At 42.6% G+C, this 25,706-nt stretch overlaps 1 protein-coding gene across 1 annotated transcript in view; it reads right to left on the bottom strand.

Annotated features, from left to right (window-relative positions):
- LOC120980013 (mucin-5AC-like) overlaps positions 1-25,706 on the bottom strand; it is a 151,672-nt gene that overhangs the window by 44,312 nt on the left and 81,654 nt on the right. The window contains exons 20-27 of the mRNA XM_040408877.1: positions 23,710-23,810; positions 10,585-10,736; positions 4,133-4,271; positions 3,917-4,027; positions 3,628-3,807; positions 3,263-3,502; positions 2,003-2,159; positions 204-332 (exon numbers count right to left, since the gene is read on the bottom strand). Of these exons, the coding sequence (XP_040264811.1) occupies positions 204-332; positions 2,003-2,159; positions 3,263-3,502; positions 3,628-3,807; positions 3,917-4,027; positions 4,133-4,271; positions 10,585-10,736; positions 23,710-23,810 (1,209 nt within the window). The remainder of the gene's footprint in view (positions 1-203; positions 333-2,002; positions 2,160-3,262; positions 3,503-3,627; positions 3,808-3,916; positions 4,028-4,132; positions 4,272-10,584; positions 10,737-23,709; positions 23,811-25,706) is intronic.

The following is a 25,706-nucleotide window of genomic DNA, read 5'->3' as shown; positions in this document are numbered from 1 at the left end:
AAAATGTGGATACAGTTGTGTGCATCAGGCTTAATCATTAGTATGTCTAGAAGTCTATATGGTTAAATGCTAATGTTTATAAGTACATTATATAACACATGGCCAAAAAGACAGTACCAATGTAGACTATTAGCTTTTAAACAATGTCAGTATTGTAAAGCAGATACATTTTGGATGCACCGTACATTATTCCAATGTCTCACCTTCTAAGCCAGGAAGATTGTGGTAACAGGTTCCACTGGGATTCCTGCAAGTTTTCATACACTGAGCACCACAGGCTTTGTAATGCCACTCGCAGTGTCCTTCTTGGTTGTAGAAGTCACAGAACAGCGCTGTTTTGAGAATGATATTAGAAATGAGTTATAACGAGGTGTAGGTGGCAGCCTCGGGTTTCAGTAAGAGTCAGTTATTGAATTGAAAAAAATAAAATAAAACTTTATGATATGGGATGGAGTCAGGACAGGAACTGCGGGAACCAGTGGACACAGATATGTGGTAGTTTGACCAGCTGTTCCTGCAATGTGACCTGCATGTCATATGTGTTGCGGGGGTAGTACGATAGGAAATGAGTGATTGGTGGGAAAGGGGCAGATACAGGAGTCAATTAAATCCATCAGTGCATATCTAGCAATAGTGTCCAACTTTTGGAATGGAGGCATGTAATCACTATATTCTTTATTAAAGGGACTATCTCATAAAGACCACCTATTTTTCCAATGAAGCCAGCTTAGCGATCAGTTGACCACCAATGGTCCAACTTCTAAAACAACCTGATATAGCTGTCTAAAGCTGCAAATGTCCATTGCATGTGTCACAGCGTGTCATGGTCTCGGTGTTGTTCACCGTGACACGATTGCCATGCATGCTGGTTGCCTGGGGCAACGTGTTGTTTGTTCAGCATGTGTGTGTACTGCTCCTTATTCCCCTGTTCCTTCCCTGTCTGGTGCGTGAGGGGTTAACTACCTGGCTGGGTGTGGCCACTAGGGGCTTATTGGCCTGTGGCTTCCAGGATGGAGGCAGTTGTACTCCAGCCTTTGTTGGTGCTGGAGATTTGCTCCTTTCCTGGGTGTTACATCTGCCCAGTCCTTGTGGGCCACCTAGTGGGACATCAATGTCTCCCCAATGTAATTTTCCCTACCTATCCCATTTATGTTTAGTATTGTTTATGTTTGGGTTGGTGTTATATGTCTGGTTGTTTTACATGTTTGGTGGTGTTTGTTGTCCAGCATGCTTGCTAGACATTATCTGTCTATCTGTGCCTTCGGAAGAGGGCCTCAGGGTTCCCCGGAGGGAGAACCACATGTCAGTGAGCAGGTCTGCCTGGGGCCGCAATGCATCCTGTCTGCATGGGGGTCCAGGCAGTTTCTGGTTTGCTGGATTCTGTGTTTGTTGTTTTGTGCTGTGTCCTGTTGGGTGAACGGGTTCCAGTGCTGTTGCATGGGTTCCAGTCGTCATTGTTTGCAGCGGAAGGTAAGTGCGTGTTTCTGGGCTCTTACCTGCCGATCCAGTGGCTGTTCACTGCCTTTCCCTTCCTTGCATCTAGGCCAGTTGAGACTCTTGTTCTTTCATGTCTTGGAAGAACAGGTCGTCTCACCCCTGCTCCTATTCCAGGGATTATCAGGGCGACTCAGGGTCCGAGGTTCCTGGGTATGAGCCACCCTACCATCTGGGTCCGCTCATATGGTTAGTCAGGGCGAGGATTAGGGAAGCTCTAGGAGGTGACCTGCTCCCTTATCCCAGTTTCCAGGCCTAGTTGTTATCCCTGTTTCCCATTAGTGTTCAGTGGGGAGTTTCCCCCCACTCCACACTGTGACAGCATGGTTGCAGAGTAAAAACTGCTTTAAAAAAAAAAACATGTTCAGCTTTAGCTAATAGTGGGGAAACCTGAGGCAGGGACCCCATCAATAATGTGTATAAGCTCTAATAGTGCATATGGAAAGGGGGTACTGTGTTGAGATAACATAATTTTAATTCACTTTACATAGGGTAAGAACAAACTCACGGCACATTGTTGGGGTTCTCCAGCTGATGCAAGTTCCAGCTTCACTACAAGCTTGGGCATATGATGCTACAGCAGTACAGAAACACTCACAATCTCCGCCAGTGTCACAGGCACAAGCATCGCTGACGCAAGCATCATAATACTTTAGTGGATCCACCTAAATCAAATAAAGTTTGGATGTTGTCAAGCTTTGTGGTCACTAGACAGTTTTTTTAAATGGTCATGGTATGATTTAGAATTCATAGCAGAACATGTATGTCTGTGGTAGAGACTTATATTAAATATTTCTTAGAATTCGCAGCAGAACATGTCTGTGGAAGAAAGTTGTATTAAATATGTCTTAAAACTCACAAAACCGAACATGTCTGGAACAGAGTTGTACACAGGCCCTGATACACTCAGTAGAAACTCAAGAATTTTACTAAAGTTGTCCATACATCTTCAGTATCTGTTGGCCAAATGCTCATATGGTTAACAGCTGTACTTCTTGACTCCCAAGAGAGAAGAAAGGTACTGTCAGATAACTGCCAGTCAATTATCTCCTTCCAAAACAAAAAGAATTGGGTGTTGAAATCGAAATGACCTAATCCTTCTTTTCCCCAACAACTGGAGGCCCCCACATACACATTAGTCATCCAGTCCCCTCGGCTGACAAAAATCTAATGCGTACTGAAACCTTAAAGTGGTTTTTCCAGGATTTTAGATTGATGGCCTATCCTTAAGCTTGATCATCAATATCAGATCAGCTGGTGTGACAGGTGTCTGCACTAACTCTCATGCTGGAAATAGGTGCCTGAACTACACAGTTCCTTCCACTTTATAGTGAATGCGAGCATCAACTATAAAATGGATTGAGCTGTGTCTTTCTCATAACTATTTCCGGCACCACAGCTGATCAGTGGAGGTGGCCAGAGTCAGACCACAACCAATCTTATACAGATAACCTAATAAGCAACAACATTTTGGTTTGAAATTTTATATTGTGTTTTAGCTGTTTTGTTTTTTTTTTTAATTATTTTGAAGTAGCTCTTATGTTTTGGCTAAAAAAAATCACATTTAGGCATCATTGTATTTTTTACACTAATATTTAAGTAAGTTTACACCTTTAATCCTTTACATTCAGAGCATAGGCTATTCTTGCATTCTTCACTTTGTAGGTTTTTTAGTGGAGTTTGAAGACACATATGCTATAATTACAGTTTTACATGTCTCATAAACTGTAAACTAACATTTAAAAAAACATATTTTAGATAGTCTTACCAGAGCATGGCAGTCACTAAATACAGAGCTAGTGATGATACTACATTGTCTCTGTGCCCAGGATTTCCTGTAGGGATTTAGGGAACATGGATCCTTGGGGGTCATTGCATCCGGGCAGCTTGGAGATAGCTTCCAGCTGTTTCCAAAGTCAACCACATTTCCTACCACTGACAGACTTCTAGTGGTGAAATCATTTATCGTATTTCCATCATAGTTACCACACAACCCGCACACGCTACCCTATACGTAAAAATACAAGAGATATTAATAGCAAACCACTAAAGTCTAAACAAGTATACTGACAGTTAATCAAAGAGGTGTATATTTCTACAACGTTTAGACTTTGCAGTGATCTTGTTTGATACCTGAAAACTTGGTTCCAGCTTGATAAAAATGGTAGTCTTTGAATCCCATATTAAAACCAATCCATTGAGGGCTTCAATGACCATGTAGATACCCATCTGTCGCACTTTGTATGGTACATACGCTCCAACGTCAAGCTTTACAACCTCAAATTTCTCATTATTAAGGATTAGTTGATAATTCTAAAGAGGCAAGAATTGTAATTAATTCCAGAAGGCAATCAAAAATAGATTGCACATATAATTTATTTCACAAAATGTTACATATTCGATGGTAGAAAATATCACTTACGCCAAGGAAGACCTTGATGGATTTAGAGCAGGTAGTACCTGTGGATCCACATGGAATATTCTCTGTGATAACACGGAATGTTCCGTTGCTGGAGTCACCACTACAGTAGTCCTGGATTTCAAATAAAATAAAGTCAATTGTACATATCATTTTACAGATACTGACTATTCTGTATTTTATTTTGGGAGGAGGACCAACAACTAAAAAGACATTTACCTGGGCCAATGTGTATTCACAGTCTCCACTGAAGGCGTATCTCTTGGTGTCAAATGTAATGTAGTTACCATCTCCATATACAGTGCAGGTTCCCATACATTGCTCACTAGTGCATTGCCAGTTTCTGTTCACACAAGTACTGCAGGGAAAAATAGGAAGAAGTATTACAAATTTATTAAAGGCTTTTCAGGGACCCAGCAGAACCCATCAACCAACCGTATTTAATTATAACTTGCCTGTAGAAGAAAATAAAAATGGTTCGGCTTCTCTGGTCATGTGACCAGTCTCTATTTGGAAATGCTGCATCTGCTGATGTCATCTCCATAAGTCAGGAAACCAGGTTTCCAGTCTGGTATAATGATACATTGCCACAGCCTTGGACAGGGAGGTGCTGTTGACACAGGTAGAACCACTTGAGTCTCTGGCGCATGTGCATATGAGGTGGGTTCAGAAGTTTGTATATGCATCCATTAGACAAATAGTTCTGGCTATGTCCACAGCATTTCCCCTATCCTGGGCTGTGGAAGTATCCGTCCATGGCTAGACCAGAAACCTGGTACTCTGATGGTCACGTCCCATGACCGGGTTCCAGATTGACTGATCCATGCAACTTTGAGACAGTAAGTACAGTATATTAGGAACATTCTTCTACAGGCATGTTATGATAAATTAAAGTGGGTTGATGGGTCCAGCTGCATCTCATAATCCCCCTTCCTTTTAAGCACTTGTACACAATGACAGTAATTTCAAATAATGTCAGAGTGATGCTTACATATATAGCTATGGGTAAATGCATGGTTAAAAACAGCAAATTTCAAAACACTGCACCATCACATGTGTTATTTTTTTCATACTAGAAAGCTTCCAAAAATTGGCCCTTATTATTAGGTAAAAAACAATGTTGGGACCAAGCGTCCAAAAATTATGCCTTAACCCTTTAGGGACTCGGCCCTATTTCACCTTACGGACATTTTTTGCAAATCTGACCATTGTCACTTTAAGTGCTGATAACTTTAAAACGCTTTGACTTATCCAGGCCATCCTGAGATTGTTTTTTTGTCACATATTGTACTTCATGACACTGGTAAAATGAAGTAAAAAAAATTATTTTTATTTTTAAAAAAATACCAAATTTACCAAAAATGAAGTAAAAAATTGCAAATTTCCAAGTTTCAATTTCTCTACTTCTATAATACATAGTAATACCTCCAAAAATAGTTATTACGTTACATTTCCCATATGTCTACTTCATGCTTGGATCATTTTGGGAATGATATTTTATTTTTTGGGGATGTTGCAAGGCTTAGAAGTTTAGAAGCAAATCTTGAAATTTTTCAGATATTTTCAAAAACCCAATTTTTAGGGATCAGTTCAGGTCTGAAGTCACTTTGCGAGGCTTACATAATAGAAACCACCAAAAATGACCCCATTTTATAAACTAAACCCCTCAAGGTATTCAAAACTGATTTTACAAACTTTGTTAACCCTTTAGGTGTTCCACAAGAATTAATGGAAAATAGAGATACAATTTTGCAAGGCAGATTTTGCTGGACTGTTTTTTTTGACACCATGTCCCATTTGAAGCCCCCCTGATGCACCCCTAGAGTAGAAACTCCATAAAGGTGACCCCATCTAAGAAACTACACCCGTCAAGGTATTCAAAACAGATTTTACAAACGTCGTTAACCCTTTAGGTGTTCCACAAGAGTTATTGGCAAATGGAGATGAAATTTCAGAATTTCTATTTTTTGGCAAATTTTCCATTTTAATAAATTTTTCCCAGTAATAAAGCAAGGGTTAACAGCCAAACAAAACTCAATATTTATGGCCTTGATTCTGTAGTTTACAGAAACACCCCATATGTGGTCGTAAACAGCTGTACGGGCACACGGCAGGGCGCAGAAGGAAAGGAATGCCATACGGTTTTTGGAAGGCAGGTTTTGCTGGACTGTTTTTTTTGACACCATGTCCCATTTGAGACCCCCCTGATGCACCCCTAGAGTAGAAACTCCAAAAAAGTGGCCCCATTTTAGAAACTACAGGATAGGGTGGCAGTATTGTTGGTACTAGTTTAGGGTACATATGATTTTTGGTTGCTCTATATTACACTTTTTGTGAGGCTAGATAACAAGAAATAGCTGTTTTGGAACCGTTTTTTTTATTTTTTGTTATTTACAACATTCATCTGACAGGTTAGATCATGTGATATTATTATAGAGCCGGTCAATACGGACGCGGCGATACCTAATATGTATACTTTTTTTTAGTTTATGTAAGTTTTACACAATAATATCATTTTTGAAACAAAAAAAAAATCATGTTTTAGTGTCTCCATATTCTGAGAGCCATAGTTTTTTCAGTTTTTGGGCGATTATCTTAGGTAGGGTCTAATTTTTTGCGGGATGAGATGATGGTTTTATTGCCACTATTTTGGGGTGCATATGACTTTTTGATCGCTTGCTATTACACTTTTTGTGATGTAAGGTGACAAAAAATGGTTTATTTAGCACAGTTTTTATTTAAAATTTTTTACGTTGTTCATCTGAGGGGTTAAGTCATGTGATATTTTTATAGAGGCGGTCGATCCGAACGCGGAGATACCAAATATGTATACTTTTTTTTTATTTATGTAAGTTTTACACAATAACAGCTTTTTTAAAACAAAATAAATGATGTTTTAGTGTCTCCATATTCTGAGCCATAGTTTTTTTCATTTTTTGGGCGATTGTCTCAGGTAGGGGCTCATTTTTTGCGGGATGAGGTGACGGTTAGATTGGTACTATTTTGGTGGGCAAATGCCTTTTTAAACGCTTGCTGTTGTACTTTTTGTGATGTAAGATGACAAAAAATGGTTTATTTAGCACAGTTTTTATTTTTTATTTTTTACGGTGTTCATCTGAGGGGTTAGGTCATGTGATATGTTTATAGAGCCGGTCAATACGGATGCAGCGATACCTAATATGTATCCTTTTTTTCCCCCTATCTTTTACCATTTTTTTTTTACTTTATTTGGAGAAAATGATGTTTTTGTTTCTTTTTACTTGAAACTTTGAATTTTTGGGGGGGGGAAACTTTATTTTTTCAACTTTTTTTCACTTTATTTTTTATCCCAGTTTGGGACTTGAACTTTTGGGGGTCTAATCCTTTACAGTGCATTCCAATACTTCTGTATTGGAATGCATTGGCTGTAAGAGTAATACTGTGGGCTCTTCACCGGAAGGCATCGCGCTGCCTTCCATGCCATCAGGTCCCCCCCACAGCCCCATGGGGACCCGATGGCACGTCCGACCACCGCCGCCGCACCAGGTAAAAGCCGCAAACTGCAGGTCTGAATTGACACGGGGGGTTGACGCGCATTTAGACGTGGTGCCTGCTCAATGATTTGAGCAGGCACCATGTTCCGATCACCGCCCGCCGTCATGGGTCCTTAAGGACTCGGGAACCATGCCGTACCGGTACGTCATGGGTCCCTAAGGGGTTAATAGAGTCATATCCCTGCCCCTGTTTCCAAAAATTATGCAATAATTGGGACAGAATGTTGCCCGTATTTATACACACACTAGTGTTAATTGTCAGTAAAAAACTGTGGCTTGTTCTGAACAAGCCTGGAAAAATTCTCCCTTTTAATTGGGAACATCAGTGTGTATGTGAAAAAGGTAGGGTAATAGAGGTAGTAACAGCACAGCATGGAAAATACAAGGCAGTAGATGTGTGTGTAAGTGTTTAGGGGTTGTCATAGCAATGGCAGCTGTGTATTTGTAATGGCAGTAGGGGTAATGGAAGTGGCAGAAGAGGATTAAGAGCAGGGAGTAGCAGCTGCAGTGGCAACAGCAGCAGCAATATGGTATGTAATATGAGGGTAGGCAAGCAGCAGCAGTGGCAATCCTTAAAGGGATTGCCCACTTTCTGGCCACTGATTGACCAATGTGTCTGTAAGATGACTATATGGCTCTTTCTAAAATAGCCTTTGTTAAAATTCTGTGGCATTTTCATATTTAATAAAGTATTCCTTCTTTTTGCCATGTCTTTTGTGCTGTCCACACAGAGCCGTTGTCCATAAAATGGCTGCTGATGGAGGATCATCACCTCCATGTGACGTCTTCTCTATTCAAATACAGAGCACCTTCCATCTGTACTTGCACTGTTGGGAGTTTAGTGTAGGTATAGTTTATTTGAATATAGGAGACTGAGTGATGTGTCTGGTCACATGACCCTCCCTCAGCGGCCATCTTATGGACAAGAGCTCTATGTGAATAATGCTTAACAAGAAGGCATGGCTTATGAAATATAGCAATCGGCACAGAATATCAACAAAGGCTATATTAGTAAGTGCCATATAGTCATCGTACATTCAACAGTAGCCAGAAAGCCACCAACCCCTTAAAAGTTAAAACAATCACTAGACATTAATGGATTATTACCATATAAACATTTGTAGAATATCCATAGAATATGCGATAAATGTCTGATATGACCGAAATGTGGGTGCCACCTCTGAGATCTGCTTCTCAAAAAATGGGCCTTTTTTCTCCAGTGGGTAAGGGGACTTCTAAAAATATCATAGCTAAGCATGTGTAGTCAACTATTTTTGTAATTCCCAGGGTGGCCACTTCTCTATTTCCTATTCTTGCTCACAGAGGTGGCACCTGCACCTGTAGTGCCGTGGAGCATGAGTACTTTTTGTAGACATTTGCCCCTGTTTCCCCTATGCAAAGTCTGCAACTCCTTACTTTATTTCACTTTAAAGGGATAACTTGCACTGACTTATACTGTTTAACACGGTGTAACTGCATTTTATATGTTTATTGTGATACATACAGTACAGACCAAATGTTTGGACACACCTTCTCATTTAAAGAGTTTTCTTTATTTTCATGACTATGAAGGCATCAAAACTATGAATTAACACATGTGGAATTATATACATAACAAACAAGTGTGAAACAACTGAAAATATGTCATATTCTAGGTTCTTCAAAGTAGCCACCTTTTGCTTTGATTACTGCTTTGCACATTCTTGGCATTCTCTTGATGAGCTTCAAGAGGTAGTCCCCTGAAATGGTTTTCACTTCACAGGTGTGCCCTGTCAGGTTTAATAAGTGGTATTTCTTGCCTTATAAATGGGGTTGGGACCATCAGTTGCGTTGAGGAGAAGTCAGGTGGATACACAGCTGATAGTCCTACTGAATAGACTGTTAGAATTTGTATTATGGCAAGAAAAAAGCAGCTAAGTAAAGAAAAACAAGTGGCCATCATTACTTTAAGAAATGAAGGTCAGTCAGTCAGCCGAAAAATTGGGAAAACTTTGAGAGTAAGGGCTATTTGACCATGAAGGAGAGTGATGGGGTGCTGCGCCAGATGACCTGGCCTCCACAGTCACCGGACCTGAACCCAATCGAGATGGTTTGGGGTGAGCTGGACCGCAGAGTGAAGGCAAAAGGGCCAACAAGTGCTAAGCATCTCTGGGAACTCCTTCAAGACTGTTGGAAGACCATTTCAGGGGACTACCTCTTGAAGCTCATCAAGAGAATGCCAAGAGTGTGCAAAGCAGTAATCAAAGCAAAAGGTGGCTACTTTGAAGAACCTAGAATATGACATATTTTCAGTTGCTTCACACTTGTTTGTTATGTATATAATTCCACATGTGTTAATTCATAGTTTTGATGCCTTCATAGCCTTAAAACTCTTTGAATGAGAAGGTGTGTCCAAACTTTTGGACTGTACTGTATATATATATATATATATATATATATATATATATCCTGTTCATTTGCACTGTGTTTGCACAGCACAGTGGAAAGGGTCAATGAATACTGATAGACTTTTGAGACTTTATAGCTAATAATGAGAAGCTAGTAATTTTCCACAGTTATTATAAGGGTTAAAGAACAGTTTTGAAGGGAAAAAGCCAGTCTTGTTTACCACAAAAAAACTGACAGACTGACCTTTTGAATGTCATGTGTGGCTGTGTTATTATGCCTGAAGACTTGCCTTGTCTGGAAAAAAACTTCTATGTCATTGCCATTAAGTATTATTGAAGGTCTAATGCAAGTCTATGAGAGACCATAATTTTAACCTTGTATTTGTTTGGGGTGTGTTTCTCCACTCCACCCCTCCTACTAGAAGGTTCTAGTTCAGACAGAAACTGCATATAAGGAAAGCAGTCAGAGCCCCTAGTGTTCTGCAGTTAGGGTTCAGTGCTTAGAAGAGACTCTGCTAGACTACTTGAGTGACCAGAAGAAAACACTGAGACAAATATACTCTGCCACAGACCCTGCGCTTAAATGTCTAGAAACGACAACCCCTTTAATAGTGTCCCCTACTTTATATATGATTGAACTTTAAAGTTAAAAGTTTTGTGACCTCCATAACTAACAGGAGTACTGAAAAGTAATATCCCTATTTTATCTACATGCTTTAATATAGCTTACGCTTATGCATGAAGCACTTACCAGGCGTTGCAGAGCATTTTGATAGTTGAGCCTGGAGTATAGACTTCATTGTTGTGCAGACATGGACATTGCTCCTCTGTTATGCATCCTCCATTACCATCAGATATAAGGCCATCGGGGCAAACGCAACCAGAAATACACTGTGTGCTATACTGTAAATAACATGAAAAATAAATGGTGTCAAAGTCTCTTTATATTCTGTAAATCTACACATAGAATGTGACCATTTAAATACCATGCAGCACCTACAAAAAGGCACACACACAAACCTGGAGCAGAAGAAGCAACAGCAAAATGTGCTTTTGACACCAGTCGCCACAGTTTTTCCAGGATCCTTAACTTTTTTTTTCCATTCACATAGCCATCTCAGGGCTGTTTGCTTTTTTGAGGGACTACTTATACTTTCTAATGGCATTATATAATATTGCATATGATGCAGTGGGGAGCTGGAAAAAATTCTAAATGGGGTGTAATTGCAAAAAAATTCCATTGTTTTATGGGTTTTATGGTGTTATCTTTATTTTGTGGGTCAGTACAAAACCAAACGTAGACAATCGTGCTTTCATACTTGAAAAAACAAAACAAATTTGAAAATAAATAAATTTCTTACTATCGTCATTTTCTTACCCCCGTAACTTTTCTATATTAAAGGGAACCTGTCATCAACTTTATGCTGACATCACTGAGGACAGCATAAAATGGTGACAGAAATGCTGATGTCAGCGGTGTGTCACTTATGAGCTAAAAGTAAGTAGTTGCCGAGAACCAGCATCATAATCATTGCAGCACAGGCCTGGAAAAGAGTCCAATCTACCTGAGAAGAGTCCTGGTTATTCCTAATCTCCTGCTCTCTCACCCATCTGATGATGATTGGCAGTTCTCTTCTAGAGAGAAAGGGAGAAAACTAGGTAGAAGACGGTCAGTCATCAGCAGGAGAGCAGGAATTCATGAATAACCAGGACTCTTCTCAGGTGGCCGGGACTCTTTTCCAGGCCCAGTCTGCAATGATTGTGGTGTTGGTTCTCGGCAACCACCTACTTTTAACTTTTAAATGCCAGACCTCTGAAATCAACCTGTCTGTCTCTACTTTAATACTATATTGTCGTATGTATGACATTTTTCAATAACTTTTTTCAATTTTTAGGAGGGAGTGAAGAGACCAAAAATTATTGATTTTTTTTGTTTCCGTTACACCAATCACTATAAATATTTTTGTATTTTCATAGTTTAGACATCTTTGGACAAGCCGATAGCAATGATGATTATTTTTTGAATTGTTTGTTTATTTTTATTTGTAAAAAAAAGGGAAGGGTGATTTTTATTCTTTAAAATTTTTAAAACCTTTTTTTTTTACATTTATTTTTAGTCTCCCTAGAGGACTTTAACAGGAGATTTGTCATGGTCTTACCTGCTTGCTGCTCTCCTTCGTTTGACATGTGCTGGCGGCCATCTTGGTTTCTGGGTTTCTTGTAGCCTTCCACCCTGCGGCTCCTCCTTCCCCTGGGAGGAGCTGGATGTCTAGCTCATATATATAGGAGGTCTGTGGCTTCAGTTCCTTGCTTGGTCCTCTTGTGTTCACATGCTTCTAAGACTGCTGCTGCTTCTGGTTCCTGATCCTGGCTTCGTCTGACTACCCTGCTGGTTCCTGATCCTGGCTTCGTCTGACTACCCTGCTGGTTCCTGATCCTGGCTTCGTCTGACTACCCTTCTGGTTCCTGACCTCTGGCTCCGCAAAGACTCTGCTCGGTTTCACCATCCGTTTGGACTTTTGCTTTACAGCTTTATTTTCAATAAAGCCTTCTTATTTTCACTTATCTCTTATTGTACGTCTGGTTCATGGTTCCGTGACATTAGGACCAAGCCATGAATTCTGACGGTACAGGGCCATCCTCGCTACCCACGCTGGTTGCCAGACTTGATCAGCAGGATCACCTGTTGGGTCGGTTCGCTGTGGCGTTGCAAACCCTGCTTGAACGCACGGCTCATTTCGCTCCCGTTGCCGATGGGTCGGTTGTCGCTCCTGGGCTCGCTCCTACTGCCGCTCCGGTTGTTGCGCCAGAGTCTACCCCGACACCTGTTGTTGCGCCTGCGGTGTTTCGGGGTATGACCGGTTCTGCCCCTCTTCCACAGCGCTTTGGGGGAGAGCCAACTCAGTGCCGAGGTTTCCTTAACCAGGTGGGCATTTATTTCGAGTTGCTGCCACATGCCTTTCCTACTGAGAGATCAAAGGTGGGCTTCTTGATCTCGCTGCTCTCGGACAAGGCTTTGGTCTGGGCCAGCCCTTTATGGGAGAACAACAATCCGGTGGTTGCCGAGTTTTCCGGTTTTGTTGCTTCTCTTCGGAAGGTATTCGATGTGCCGGCTCGTGCTGCCTCTGCTGCGAAGCTCCTTATGTCCATCAGACAGGGTTCACGATCCGTAGCTGAATACGCCATTGAGTTTCGTACCCTGGCAGCAGAGGTGGGCTGGAATAATGAGGCTCTGGTCGCTGCTTTCTCTCATGGTCTCTCGGATGCCTTGAAGGATGAGGTTGCAGCTAAGGACCTACCAGTTGAGCTCGAGTCTCTTATTTCTTTCCTGATTTTGATTGACACCAGACTCAGGGAGAGACCTTCCTTTAAGGAGAACCTGCGGAGGTCTTCTAACAGATTGGTGCCTACGTTTGCTGTCCCACCCGTGCCTCCCTCTCCTCCCACGCCTCCTGGGGATGACTTGTCTGGGGGTGAACCCATGCAGCTGGGGTTTGCTCGCCTGTCCGAGGGGGAGAGGGCACTCCGGAGACGCGAGGGCCGATGCATGTACTGTGGTCTCGGTGGGCATTTTCGGTTGGCATGTCCGAACCGTCCGGGAGACGCTCGTACCCTGAGATCCTGTCGGGGGCAGATCTTGGGTGGAGTCTCCTCGTCCCCGGTTTCCCGTGTTGACAAACCACTGATCACTGTTGTCCTCTCCTGGGTCGGGGGCTCGGTGACGACCCAGGCGTTGGTGGACTCTGGTGCTGGTGGTTTGTTCATTGATAGTGTGTTCGCTGCCGCCAATTCCATTCCTCTGCAGGCTCGAGGTTCCCCACTGGCTCTTGAGGCGATAGACGGCAGACCCCTTCTGCCGCCACACGTGACTCATGAGACCCTTCCAGTGGGGATAGCCATTGGTGCCGTTCACAGAGAGTCGGTCTGCCTCCAGGTTATTTCGTCTCCACACTACTCGGTGGTCTTGGGGTACCCCTGGCTCCAGAAGCATAATCCGACTTTCGATTGGAGATCGGTCGAGATCCTCTCGTGGTCACCGCAGTGTGGGGCTAGTTGCATCCATGGGTCTGTCAAGTTGCTGTGTACTTCCTCGGACTCTCTGTTGCCTCCTGAATACGAGGAGTACCGGGATGTATTCGATAAGGTGCGCGCGGTTGCCCTACCTCCGCACCGCCCATACGATTGTGCCATAGAGTTACAATCTGGTGCCGTTCCTCCTCGTGGCAAAGTCTATCCACTGTCGGTAGCGGAGAATGAGGCCATGGAGGAGTACGTGAGGGAGGCGCTTTCACGCGGACACATTCGCAAATCTTCGTCCCCGGCAGGGGCTGGATTTTTCTTTGTGAAAAAGAAGGGCGGTGAGTTGAGGCCTTGCATCGATTACAGGGGTCTCAATCGCATCACGATCAAGAACGCTTACCCGATACCCTTGATTTCCGAGCTGTTCGATCGCCTTAAAGGGGCCACGGTCTTTACCAAACTCGACCTGAGGGCGGCATATAACCTGGTAAGGATCAAGGCGGGCGATGAGTGGAAGACCGCGTTTAACACCAGGACCGGTCATTACGAATCCTTGGTTATGCCCTTTGGGTTGTGCAATGCGCCCGCAGTCTTTCAGGAATTCATCAACGATGTTTTCCGTGACCTGTTGCAGCAGTGTGTGGTAGTCTATTTGGATGACATCTTGGTATATTCTGAATCCATGGAGGCCCACATTCTGGATGTCAGACGAGTGTTGCAACGGTTACGAGAGAACAAGCTGTTCGGTAAGCTTGAGAAATGCGAATTTCACCGATCCCAGGTAACCTTCTTAGGTTACATCATTTCCGCTGAGGGGTTCTCCATGGATCCTGAGAAGGTTTCGGCTGTCTTACAGTGGCCCCAGCCCAGTGGTCTTCGTTCCCTGCAGCGCTTTTTGGGCTTCGCCAATTATTATCGGAAGTTCATCAGGGACTTTTCCATGCTGGCCAAGCCTCTCACGGATCTGACCAGGAAGGGCAGTAATTCCCAGGTCTGGCCGCTCGAGGCCATCCGAGCTTTTGAGGCCCTAAAGTCCGCCTTTGTGTCGGCTCCGATTCTGTCGCATCCCAACCCTGGGTTGCCCTTTGTCCTCGAGGTGGACGCGTCTGAGACGGGAGTAGGCGCCCTTCTGTCTCAGCGTAGAACACCAGAGGGTCCTCTGCTTCCTTGTGGGTTTTACTCCCGGAAACTGTCTTCCGCGGAGTGCAACTATCAGATTGGTGACAGGGAGTTATTGGCCATCGTGCAGGCCCTTAAAGAATGGAGGCACTTGCTCGAGGGTTCGGTGGTTCCGGTTCTCATCCTGACGGACCACAAGAATCTGACCTACCTTTCTGAGGCCAAGAGATTGACACCACGTCAGGCCAGATGGGCTCTGTTCTTGTCACGTTTTAATTACGTGGTCTCCTACCTACCCGGTTCCAAGAACATCAGGGCGGATGCCCTATCACGGCAGTACTCCGAGCTGTCCAGGGAGGAGTCGATTCCGACTTCGGTCATACCTCCGAATCAGATCCTGGCCGCCATTCGCACCAGCCTGACCTCTCCCCTGGGTGAGCAGATTTTGGCGGCTCAATCTGGTGCTCCCTCTGGGAGACCCAACGGCAGATGTTTTGTGCCTGAGGAGTTGCGCACTCGGTTGTTGCGAACCTACCATAACTCCAAGACCGCGGGGCATCCTGGAAAGAATCAGCTGTCCTGGGCTGTTTCACGTCTGTTCTGGTGGCCTTCCCTACGTTCCGACATCGCCGCATATGTAGCGGCATGCTCCGTTTGTGCCCAGAGTAAGTCCCCTCGGCACCTTCCGTTGGGCCTTCTGCAACCCATAGCCACCGGGGAGCGCCCATGGTCACACCTGGGGATGGATTTCATTGTGGACCTCCCTGCATCCCGAGGCCATACGGTCATTCTCATGATTGTGGATCGGTTTTCCAAAATGTGCCACTGTGTTCCTCTCAAGAAGTTACCCTCTGCACAAGAGTTGGCCACGATTTTTGCCAGGGCGCTCCCCGGTTGCACGGTTTGCCTAATGAGATTGTGTCGGATCGGGGGAGTCAGTTTGTGTCCAGGTTCTGGCGCGCCTTTTGCTCCCAGTTGGGGATTCATCTCTCCTTCTCCTCGGCCTACCACCCTCAGTCCAATGGGGCCGCAGAACGATCCAATCAGGCCTTGGAGCAATTCCTTCGTTGCTATGTCTCCGATCACCAAGACAATTGGGTTGACCTCCTGCCTTGGGCTGAGTTTGCCAGGAACACGGCGGTGAACTCTTCCTCTGGGACGTCTCCCTTCATGGCCAATTATGGGTTCCAACCTGCCGTGTTACCGGAGGTATTCTCTCCCCAGGATATTCCGGCTGTGGAGGATCACCTTTCCGTCCTACGTGCTTCTTGGGTACAGATCCAGAAGTCCCTTGAGGTCTCTGCGCAGCGCCAGAGACTCCAGGCTGATCGCAGACGAGCGCCTGCTCCTTCCTACCAGGTCGGAGACCGTGTATGGTTGTCCACCCGCAACCTCAACCTTCGAGTGCCCACTCCCAAGCTGGCTCCTCGCTTTGTTGGTCCCTTCCGAGTGCTTCGCAGGGTAAACCCGGTAGCCTATGCCCTTGCGCTTCCTCCTGGCATGCGGATCTCCAACGTGTTTCATGTCTCCCTGTTGAAGCCACTGGTGTGTAATCGTTTCACTTCCTCGGTTCCTCGGCCTCGTCCGGGTCCAAGTGGGCAATCGTGAGGAATATGAGGTGAGCAATATCCTGGACTCACGCCTGGTCCGCGGTCGGTTGCAGTTTTTGGTCCATTGGCGTGGTTATGGTCCAGAGGAGCGTTCCTGGGTTCCCTCCGCAGATGTCCATGCTCCTGCCTTGCTCCGAGCCTTCCACGCACGCTTCCCTCAGAAACCGTTTTGTGCTCCGCGGAGGAGGGGCCCTTGAGGGGGAGGTACTGTCATGGTCTTACCTGCTTGCTGCTCTCCTTCGTTTGACATGTGCTGGCGGCCATCTTGGTTTCTGGGTTCTTGTAGCCTTCCACCCTGCGGCTCCTCCTTCCCCTGGGAGGAGCTGGATGCCTAGCTCATATATATAGGAGGTCTGTGGCTTCAGTTCCTTGCTTGGTCCTCTTGTGTTCACATGCTTCTAAGACTGCTGCTGCTTCTGGTTCCTGATCCTGGCTTCGTCTGACTACCCTGCTGGTTCCTGATCCTGGCTTCGTCTGACTACCCTGCTGGTTCCTGATCCTGGCTTCGTCTGACTACCCTTCTGGTTCCTGACCTCTGGCTCCGCAAAGACTCTGCTCGGTTTCACCATCCGTTTGGACTTTTGCTTTACAGCTTTATTTTCAATAAAGCCTTCTTATTTTCACTTATCTCTTGTTGTACGTCTGGTTCATGGTTCCGTGACAAGATTGACCGCTTCTACCATAGACTGCAATGATTTACTATTGCAGCCTATGGGGGAATCACTACTTTCATATCTAGCTATGCCACCAAGTGTCTGCTGTATTATACAGCCAGCACTGGCAACAAATAGAGCAGCCTCAGCTTGTCAACCTGCCCCATACATCCCTGCATGCCAATGTCATACATGTACGGCAGTATGTGTTAAGGAGTATGAGATGAGGTTTGGTTTGTGTGGGTGCCTTTTTGTAGTTGAAGCTTATTTATCTTTAGTAATAAAAACTACACTATGCTTAGATTTGAACTTTAAAGATCATAGAGTTGCCAAACTCTGCGTGCCACGGCGCAAACGTGTCTTAGTGTTACAGATCATTAGAGAGGAGAATGTCATTAAAGCTTAACTGTCATGGGTGTTTAGCATCTACTGTACAAACAGAGTTAGGCGAAGCTATGAATGATCCTTAGGCTATGCATGCAGACAGAAAAGGGGACTTGCAGATGGAAATGTTATGCTTCATCGTGTGTTTATTCTAAAGTAAGCATGCAAGAACAAATTCTTCATGGAAACTTAATCAGGAGAACTAAGGGGCATTACTACTGTGTGGGGGCACTAAGGGGGCATTCTATTCACATGCATTTGGGTTCGATTTGGCTGAATCTGTCGATTCTCTACTTAACTCAAAAGTGCTGAAATGGGAATGAAAATTAGTGTATGACACTCTGAAAGTGTCTTGGACTCATATTGTTTTTCTCTAGTTTCTCCCTTTAAAAATATGTATTCATTTTTTTCCTCCTCTCTCTCCCCTCTCCTCACCAAAAAATAAATAAATACAAATGTGTCAGGCTGTTCCAATAGAGAACAGCTTACTGAAATTCCAAGATCCAGCATTACTGGCGAATGCAACTGGAATGACCGCCGGCCCCATCAACTGTAATGGGGTACGGTGGAGATCCAGCCCCAAGCCGGCAAAAATGCCAAGAATTGGGCGGAAAGAAACCACTGCACACTGTGGTTTGTGTCCGTCTGATTCCAGGCATTCTCTGCCAAAACTGGCGGCCGGATCACAATGTGAAAGTAGCCTAGATTGAATCACCAAAAATTTGGATTTGAATTGATCCCTTATCTCTACTGAAGACTGCAACTTCAATTATTCCACCAACATCTACAACTGAAGCTGCCACTAGATCGTATATGACCACAACTGTAGCTCAATACACAATAGTTGCCGAAAGGCGGGACAAGAATTTTTCGGACTAATGCAATTACAAGTATTCAAATTAAAGCTAAGACTTTGAATGTAAGAACAAGCACTACTGAGACAGCCACAACTAAAACTATGTGAGCAACAGCAAAAAGGAAAAGATCACAACTCCCAACTACAAGCAACACAACCACATGGGCAAGTAAAATTCAAAGTGCCAGGGGCAAGGTCAGTTCAGACCACCACACATACAATTATTCCAGCCACATCTATGACATTAAAGTGCTATAACAGTATATAAGATTCCACAGTAAAATTCTGAGCTACTTTCTTCCCCACAATAGTAGCCAACATCAACACTGAAACCATTAGTTGGTCAATTATTCCAACAGCAACATTAGGTTGTAAATACAATCATTTTATATAACTACGACAATGACAATCAAGGACAGGACAATGGACCAAGGGAAATTCTTTACGTGTGGAGAAAAGGCAATTTAGAGATCTACTGTATATAGGAAAGAGTTCCTTACAGTCACAGCAGTCAGACTATGGAATGCCCTACTTTCACAAGTCATAATGGCAGATACTATGACAGCAGCTGGATGTGTAACTAATAGCAAATGGCATTAACCCCTTGCCGTACATGTACGGCACTGTTGGAAAAGGACCTGTGCTGTACAAGTTCGGCGGGCTGATTGGGTGGGTTCAGGAGCTGCGCCCGCCCGATCAGCGGCAGGGACCCGGCAGTCACTGACAGTCGGGCCCCTGCTACATACACTGTCATCGGTGAAAACACTGATGCCGGCGTGTTAACCCCTTTCATGCCGCGGTCAAAGCAGAGGGTTTGCGGAGGGTACGGGTGCCCTCCACTTCCCCATCGGGTCCCCGTGCTGCAGTGGCGGTGACCCGATGGCAGAGAAGGCAAGACTTCAATAGGCATCGGAGCTTGCCTTCTACGGAAGCCTGTGAGATCCAGGCCTTAGACTGGGTCTCACAGGCAGGCTGTCAGCATAAAAGCTGACAGTCAATGCATTACAATACAGGTTGTATTGTAATGCATTGCAGAGGGGATCAGATCCCAGAAGTTGAAGTCCCAGACTGGGACAAAAATAAAAAGTTTGAAAAAAAGTAAAAAATAAATAAATATTATAAATAAAATAAATAAATAAAAAATAAATAAAGTTTCAAGTAAAAAAAAATAAAAAATCCCAAAATAAAAACACAAAATTGAAAAAAAAAATAATATAAAACCAGACATATTGAGTATTGCCGAATCTGTAACAACTGGTTCTACAAAAATATCACATTATCCACCCCCTCACCTGAACGCTGTAGAAAAAATAAAATAAAAACTGTGCTAAAACAATCTTTTTTGTCTCCGTACATCACAAAAAGTGCAACACCAAGCGATCAAAAAGGCATATGCCCCCCAAAATAGTACCAATCAAACCGTCACCTCATCCCGCAAAAAATAATCCTCTACATAAAACATCGGGCAAAAAATAAAAAAAACTATGGCTCTCAGAATGATTAGACTATAAAAGTTTTTTTTTGGTTTCATAAATGCTTTTATTGTGTTAAAATTGAAAAAAATTAAAAAGTAGACATATTAGGTATTGCCATGTCTATAAAAACCAGGTCTATTAAAATATCACATGACCTAACCCCTCAGGTGAACACTGTAAAAAAAAAATATAAACACAGTGTCAAAAAAGCCATTTTTTGTCACCTTACATCACAAATAATGTATTACCAAGCGATCAAAAAGTCATATGCACCCTAAAATAGTACCACTCAAACAGTCATCTCATACCGAAAAAAATGAGACCCTATATAAGACAATCGCCCAAAAAAAAAAAAATATAGCTCTCAGAATATGGAGACACTAAAACAAGTCATAATGGCAGATACTATGACAGCAGCTGGATGTGTAACTAATAGCAAATGGCATTAACCCCTTGCCGTACATGTACGGCACTGTCGGAAAAGGACCCATGCTGTACAAGTTCGGCGGGCTGATTGGGTGGGTTCAGGAGCTGCGCCCGCCCGATCAGCGGCATGGACCCGGCAGTCACTGACAGTCGGGCCCCTGCTACATACACTGGCATCGGTGAAAACACTGATTCCGGCGTGTTAACCCCTTGCATGCCGCGGTCAAAGCAGAGGGTTTGCGGAGGGTACGGGTGCCCTCCACTTCCCCATCGGGTCCCCGTGCTGCAGTGGCAGGGACCCGATGGCAGAGAAGGCAAGACTTCAATAGGCATCGGAGCTTGCCTTCTACGGAAGCCTGTGAGATACAGCCCTTAGACTGGGTCTCACAGGCAGGCTGTCAGCATAAAAGCTGACAGTCAATGCATTACAATAGTCAATGCATTACAGGTTGTATTGTAATGCATTGCAGAGGGGATCAGATCCCAGAAGTTGAAGTCCCAGACTGGGACAAAAATAAAAAGTTTGAAAAAAAGTAAAAAAAAAAAAAAATTCTGAATAAAAAATAAATAAAGTTTTAAGTTAAAAACAAATTAAAATCCCAAAATAAAAACACAAAATTGAAAAACAAAATTGAATTTTTTTTATATAAAACCAGACATATTTAGTATTGCCGAACTGTAACGACTGGCTCTACAAAAATATCACATTATCCACCCCCTCACCTGAACGCTGTAGAAAAAATAAAATAAAAACTGTGCTAAAACAATCTTTTTTGTCTCAAAAAGTGCAGCACCAAGCGATCAAAAAGGCATATGCCCCCCAAAATAGTACCAATCAAACCGTCACCTCATCCCGTAAAAAATAATCCTCTACATAAAACATCGGGCAAAAAATAAAAAAAACTATGGCTCTCAGAATGATTAGACTATAAAAGTTTTTTTTTGTTTCATAAATGCTTTTATTGTGTTAAAATTGAAAAAAATTAAAAAGTAGACATATTAGGTATTGCCATGTCTATAACAACCAGGTCTATTAAAATATCACATGACCTAACCCCTCAGGTGAACACTGTAAAAAAAAAATATAAACACAGTGTCAAAAAAGCCATTTTTTGTCACCTTACATCACAAATAATGTATTACCAAGCGATCAAAAAGTCATATGCACCCTAAAATAGTACCACTCAAACAGTCATCTCATACCGAAAAAAATGAGACCCTATATAAGACAATCGCCCAAAAAAAAAATAATATAGCTCTCAGAATATAGAGACACTAAAACATGATTTTTTTCTTTCAAAAAAGATATTATTGTGTAAAACTTAAATAAATAAAAAAGTGTACATATTAAGTACTGCCGCATCCATAAGAACCTGCTGTATAAAAGTATCACATGAACTAACCCCTCAGATGAACACCGTAAAAAAAAATAAAAAATTTTCACCTTACATCACAAAAAGTGTAATACCAAGCGATCAAAAAGTCATATGCACCCTAAAATAGTACCAATCAAAGTAATCTCATACCCAAAAAAATAAGCCCCTACATAAGACACCCAAAAAAAATAAAATAACTATGGCTTTCAGAATATAGAGACATTTTTTAAAAATGCTTTATTATGTAAAACTAAAACAAACAACCAAAAAACGGAGTCATATTTGGTATTCTTGCATCCATAACAACCTGCTCTATAAAAATACCATATGATCTAACATGTTTTGCTTCAAAACTTCTAAGCCTTCTAATTTCCCAAAACAGAAAATGTCATCAATTTAGAAAATTGCAAATTTTTGATTTTGTTTTGCAAAGTTGGTATTTTTTAAAATAAAAATGAAATGTTTTGACTCAAATTTACCACTGTCATGAAATACAATATGTGACGAGAAAACAATGTCAGAATGGCTTGGATAAGTAAAAGAGTTTTAAAGTTATCACCACATAAAGTGACATGTCAGATTTGCCAAAAATGGCCTGGTCCTTAAGGTGAAAAATGGCAGGGTCCTTAAGGGGTTAATGGCTATCATTACTCTAATAATGTTGTAATTGATGTACAAAAGGTTGAATTTTATGGACCTGTTTCTTTTTTCAGCCTAACTATGTAAGTTAATGTGGTTCCACTTTATTGGCTACAAGCACTGCAACAGGCTTAACTAAGACTAGTACAAACACTGCTAGAAGTGGGACTTTTCTATCAGCACCTTCTACAGTGGAAAGTAGACGTTCATACATGGCCAGCACTTAACTACTGTACAAATAGCCACATTTACCTTCACCGTGCAACTGCCATTCCAACTACAAGAAGCAGAACCAAGTACAGCTACAAGCACAACAAGAAGTATAACTTAATCTTTAACCAAGACTGGACATTGTAAAGCTTGAAGTGCACTGGAGAAAATTTTATGGCATTTTTTGTTTAGTTTCTTGAGCCAGAGTACTGCATAAAAGAAGTATGAGTCTTTCCTGTGAACTGTTTTCCTTCTTTTTGGATCTACTCCTGTTTTTTGGCTAAAATATAAAATACCTGCATCAAAAACTGCCACAAAAATTTTATGGGCAATTCCAGCCATAGGCCTCATGCACATGACCGTTCCATTTTTTGCGGAACGGAACGGGCGGCCCATTGTAGAAATGCTTAGAACGGACAAGATTAGGACATGCTATATTTTTTTTGCGGGGCCACGGAACTAAGCAAAGGATGCGGACAGCACACGGAGTGCTGCCCGCATCTTTTGCGTCCCCATTGAAGTGAATGGGTCCGCACCCGAGACGCAAAAACTGCGGCTCTGTTGCGGACCCGAAAAACGGTCGTGTGAATGAGGCCTTGGACATATCCCTTGCTTTATTCTACACAGTGGACCCAATCACTTAATGGGGTTGATGTTTTCAGTTCTGAAAGGTAACAATTTAAATCCACAATTCAAAATTTGAACGGACAAGCAAATTAAAGGGTTATTCCCACCTGGACATTTATGGCATATCGACAGGATGTCCCATTTATATCTAATAAGTGTGGGTTTCACCTCTGGGAACGGGGTGCAGCAGTCAATCTAGAGCAAGCGCCGCACGCACGGCTTGCTCTCCTTTCACTTTTATGGGACCTCTGAAAATAGTAAGCGCACTTGGCTATTTTCAGAACTTCTATATCATTGAACGGAAAGGATGCAAGACATGCACAGCATGCTCTCCATTCCCAATAGATCCCCAAAAATGGGTTGCAGAGACCCCCACATTTTAGACATTTATGGCATATACTATTAAAATGCTATAGATGTTCAGATGGGAAAACTCCTTTAAATTTCCGTGAAAGTTAAAAAAATAAAATAAATAACTTACACACTGCATGTCTAAAGTCTGGCAACTCTTCTGACATTCAGCCCCCTTAGTGCCTGCTGTCTTGTTTGTGCAATCAAAGTAAATCTTCGGATCCGCACAGACTATAAAAAAAAAACATTCAACAGATTACAGTTGTCAGAATAGAACATGGAACAGCAATAAACATTCAGGATATTGGAGGGTGGATTACAACACCAAGTTACCAGACTTCGGGTTTAAAAAGAAGACTTGGGAGATCTTATAATGTAAAAATATATGAATGGACAATACAGAGATCTTGCTAATGATCTTTTTATACATAGGTGTGCAACCAAGGGGGCATCCTCTACGGACTCTAGAGGAAAGAAGATTTTACTGTCATCATTGACTTGGGGGTATATTTATTAAGACTGGCGTTTTAGACGCCGGTCTTAATAAAGGCCCATAGCTGGCGGTGGATCCGCCGGAGTTATGAAAAGGTTTCGGCCTCTCCATAACTTCGGCGCATCCAGTGCCAGTTCTAAATGTAGGACAGCTTCCGAGCTGTTTTACATTTAGACCAAATGATGAATGAGACAGGCCTGCCACACCGTCCCCTTCCCTGCACATGCAACGGCCACAATTTTAGACCTGGCGTGAGCGGGGAAAAGTCACAGATAGCCTGAAATATACCTAATTTAGGCGTATTTCAGATTAGTAAATTACCCCCTTAGATTCTTTACTGTAAGAGCAGAGAGATTATAGAACTCTCTACCACAAGATGTTGTGATGGGTCCTGAATAGCTTTTTTGAGTGTAATAAAAGTTATGTTTTTTATATTTCTGGAGATCAGACACACTGATCCCAGGATTCAGTCTAATTATCATATTTGAAGTCGGGAAGGATTGTTTTTCCTAATATAGGACAATTAGCATCTGCTTCATGTTTTTTCCTACCTCTGGATTGAAACAGTAGGATTAAAAGTTGGACTGGATGGATATGTGTCTTCTATTAACCTTATCAACTACAGTGTAGTGATGAGCGGCATAGGCAATATTCGAATTCGGGATATTTTGCAAATTTTTGGCCGAATATTCGCCATAAATTTGCAAATTCGAGAATTCGTGATCTCCAGTCATTATTCACTTGATTTCAAAAATCGGCAATGTAATATATTCACGATAAAAATTTGCGATTAGAATATTCGCAATCAACACTATTCACAAATATAGCACTATATTCTAAATATTCGCGAATTCTCGAAGTGGCGATATTCGCGATTAAAATTTGTGATTCGAATATTCGAGCTCAACACTACTACAGTGTCACTGAGTTACCACTAATGTCCAAATGAAGAGCACAGAAGTCTCCTCTGATCTTGCTAGTTCCAAATTGTTTCCTTATGAGTCTCGGCCCTATGAGTTTGTGCTGCTAATTGGCAGTGAGGGTCTGGGCTCACTGTTTGAGAACTTAGTTTAATTTAAATAATGAATATCACCATCTCTGCAGTTCAACAATGCATAGCATAGTAAAAGGAACTCAATGTTACTGCTGATGGATGGAAAAGACGGGAAGCATGGCATCATTTGCCAGTAGAATCACACTGGATGCCGACTGTTATGTGCTGTCCATACCTGTGATAGCAGGAGCGAAAGCACATTGTATGATGGGAAGTCCACCAACACTGACCAAATGTTCAACTTGTGGTAACTGGGTTCCTGTTTACATTAAAATAGTGACCAAGAGGCTACATTTGGGATTGTATCCAGGTTCCTAATATATACCTTAAAAGTACCGTAGCATCTGCATTTCGGGGAACACTTACTCCACCATGATGATCTCAGGATAAGATACATGATTCCAGTTCCAGCCTCTAGAGCACTATTTAATTCTCATGTAAGATCATTCTATTAGCTTTATATATATATACAGTACAGACCAAAAGTTTGGACACACCTTCTCATTCAAAGAGTTTTCTTAATTTTCATGACTATGAAAATTGTAGATTCACACTGAAGGCATCAAAACTATGAATTAAC

The sequence above is a fragment of the Bufo bufo genome, chromosome 10 (genome assembly GCF_905171765.1).
Source record: "Bufo bufo chromosome 10, aBufBuf1.1, whole genome shotgun sequence".
NCBI classification, from domain to species: Eukaryota; Metazoa; Chordata; class Amphibia; order Anura; family Bufonidae; genus Bufo; species Bufo bufo.
This window is presented reverse-complemented; position numbering and strand designations above follow the sequence as displayed.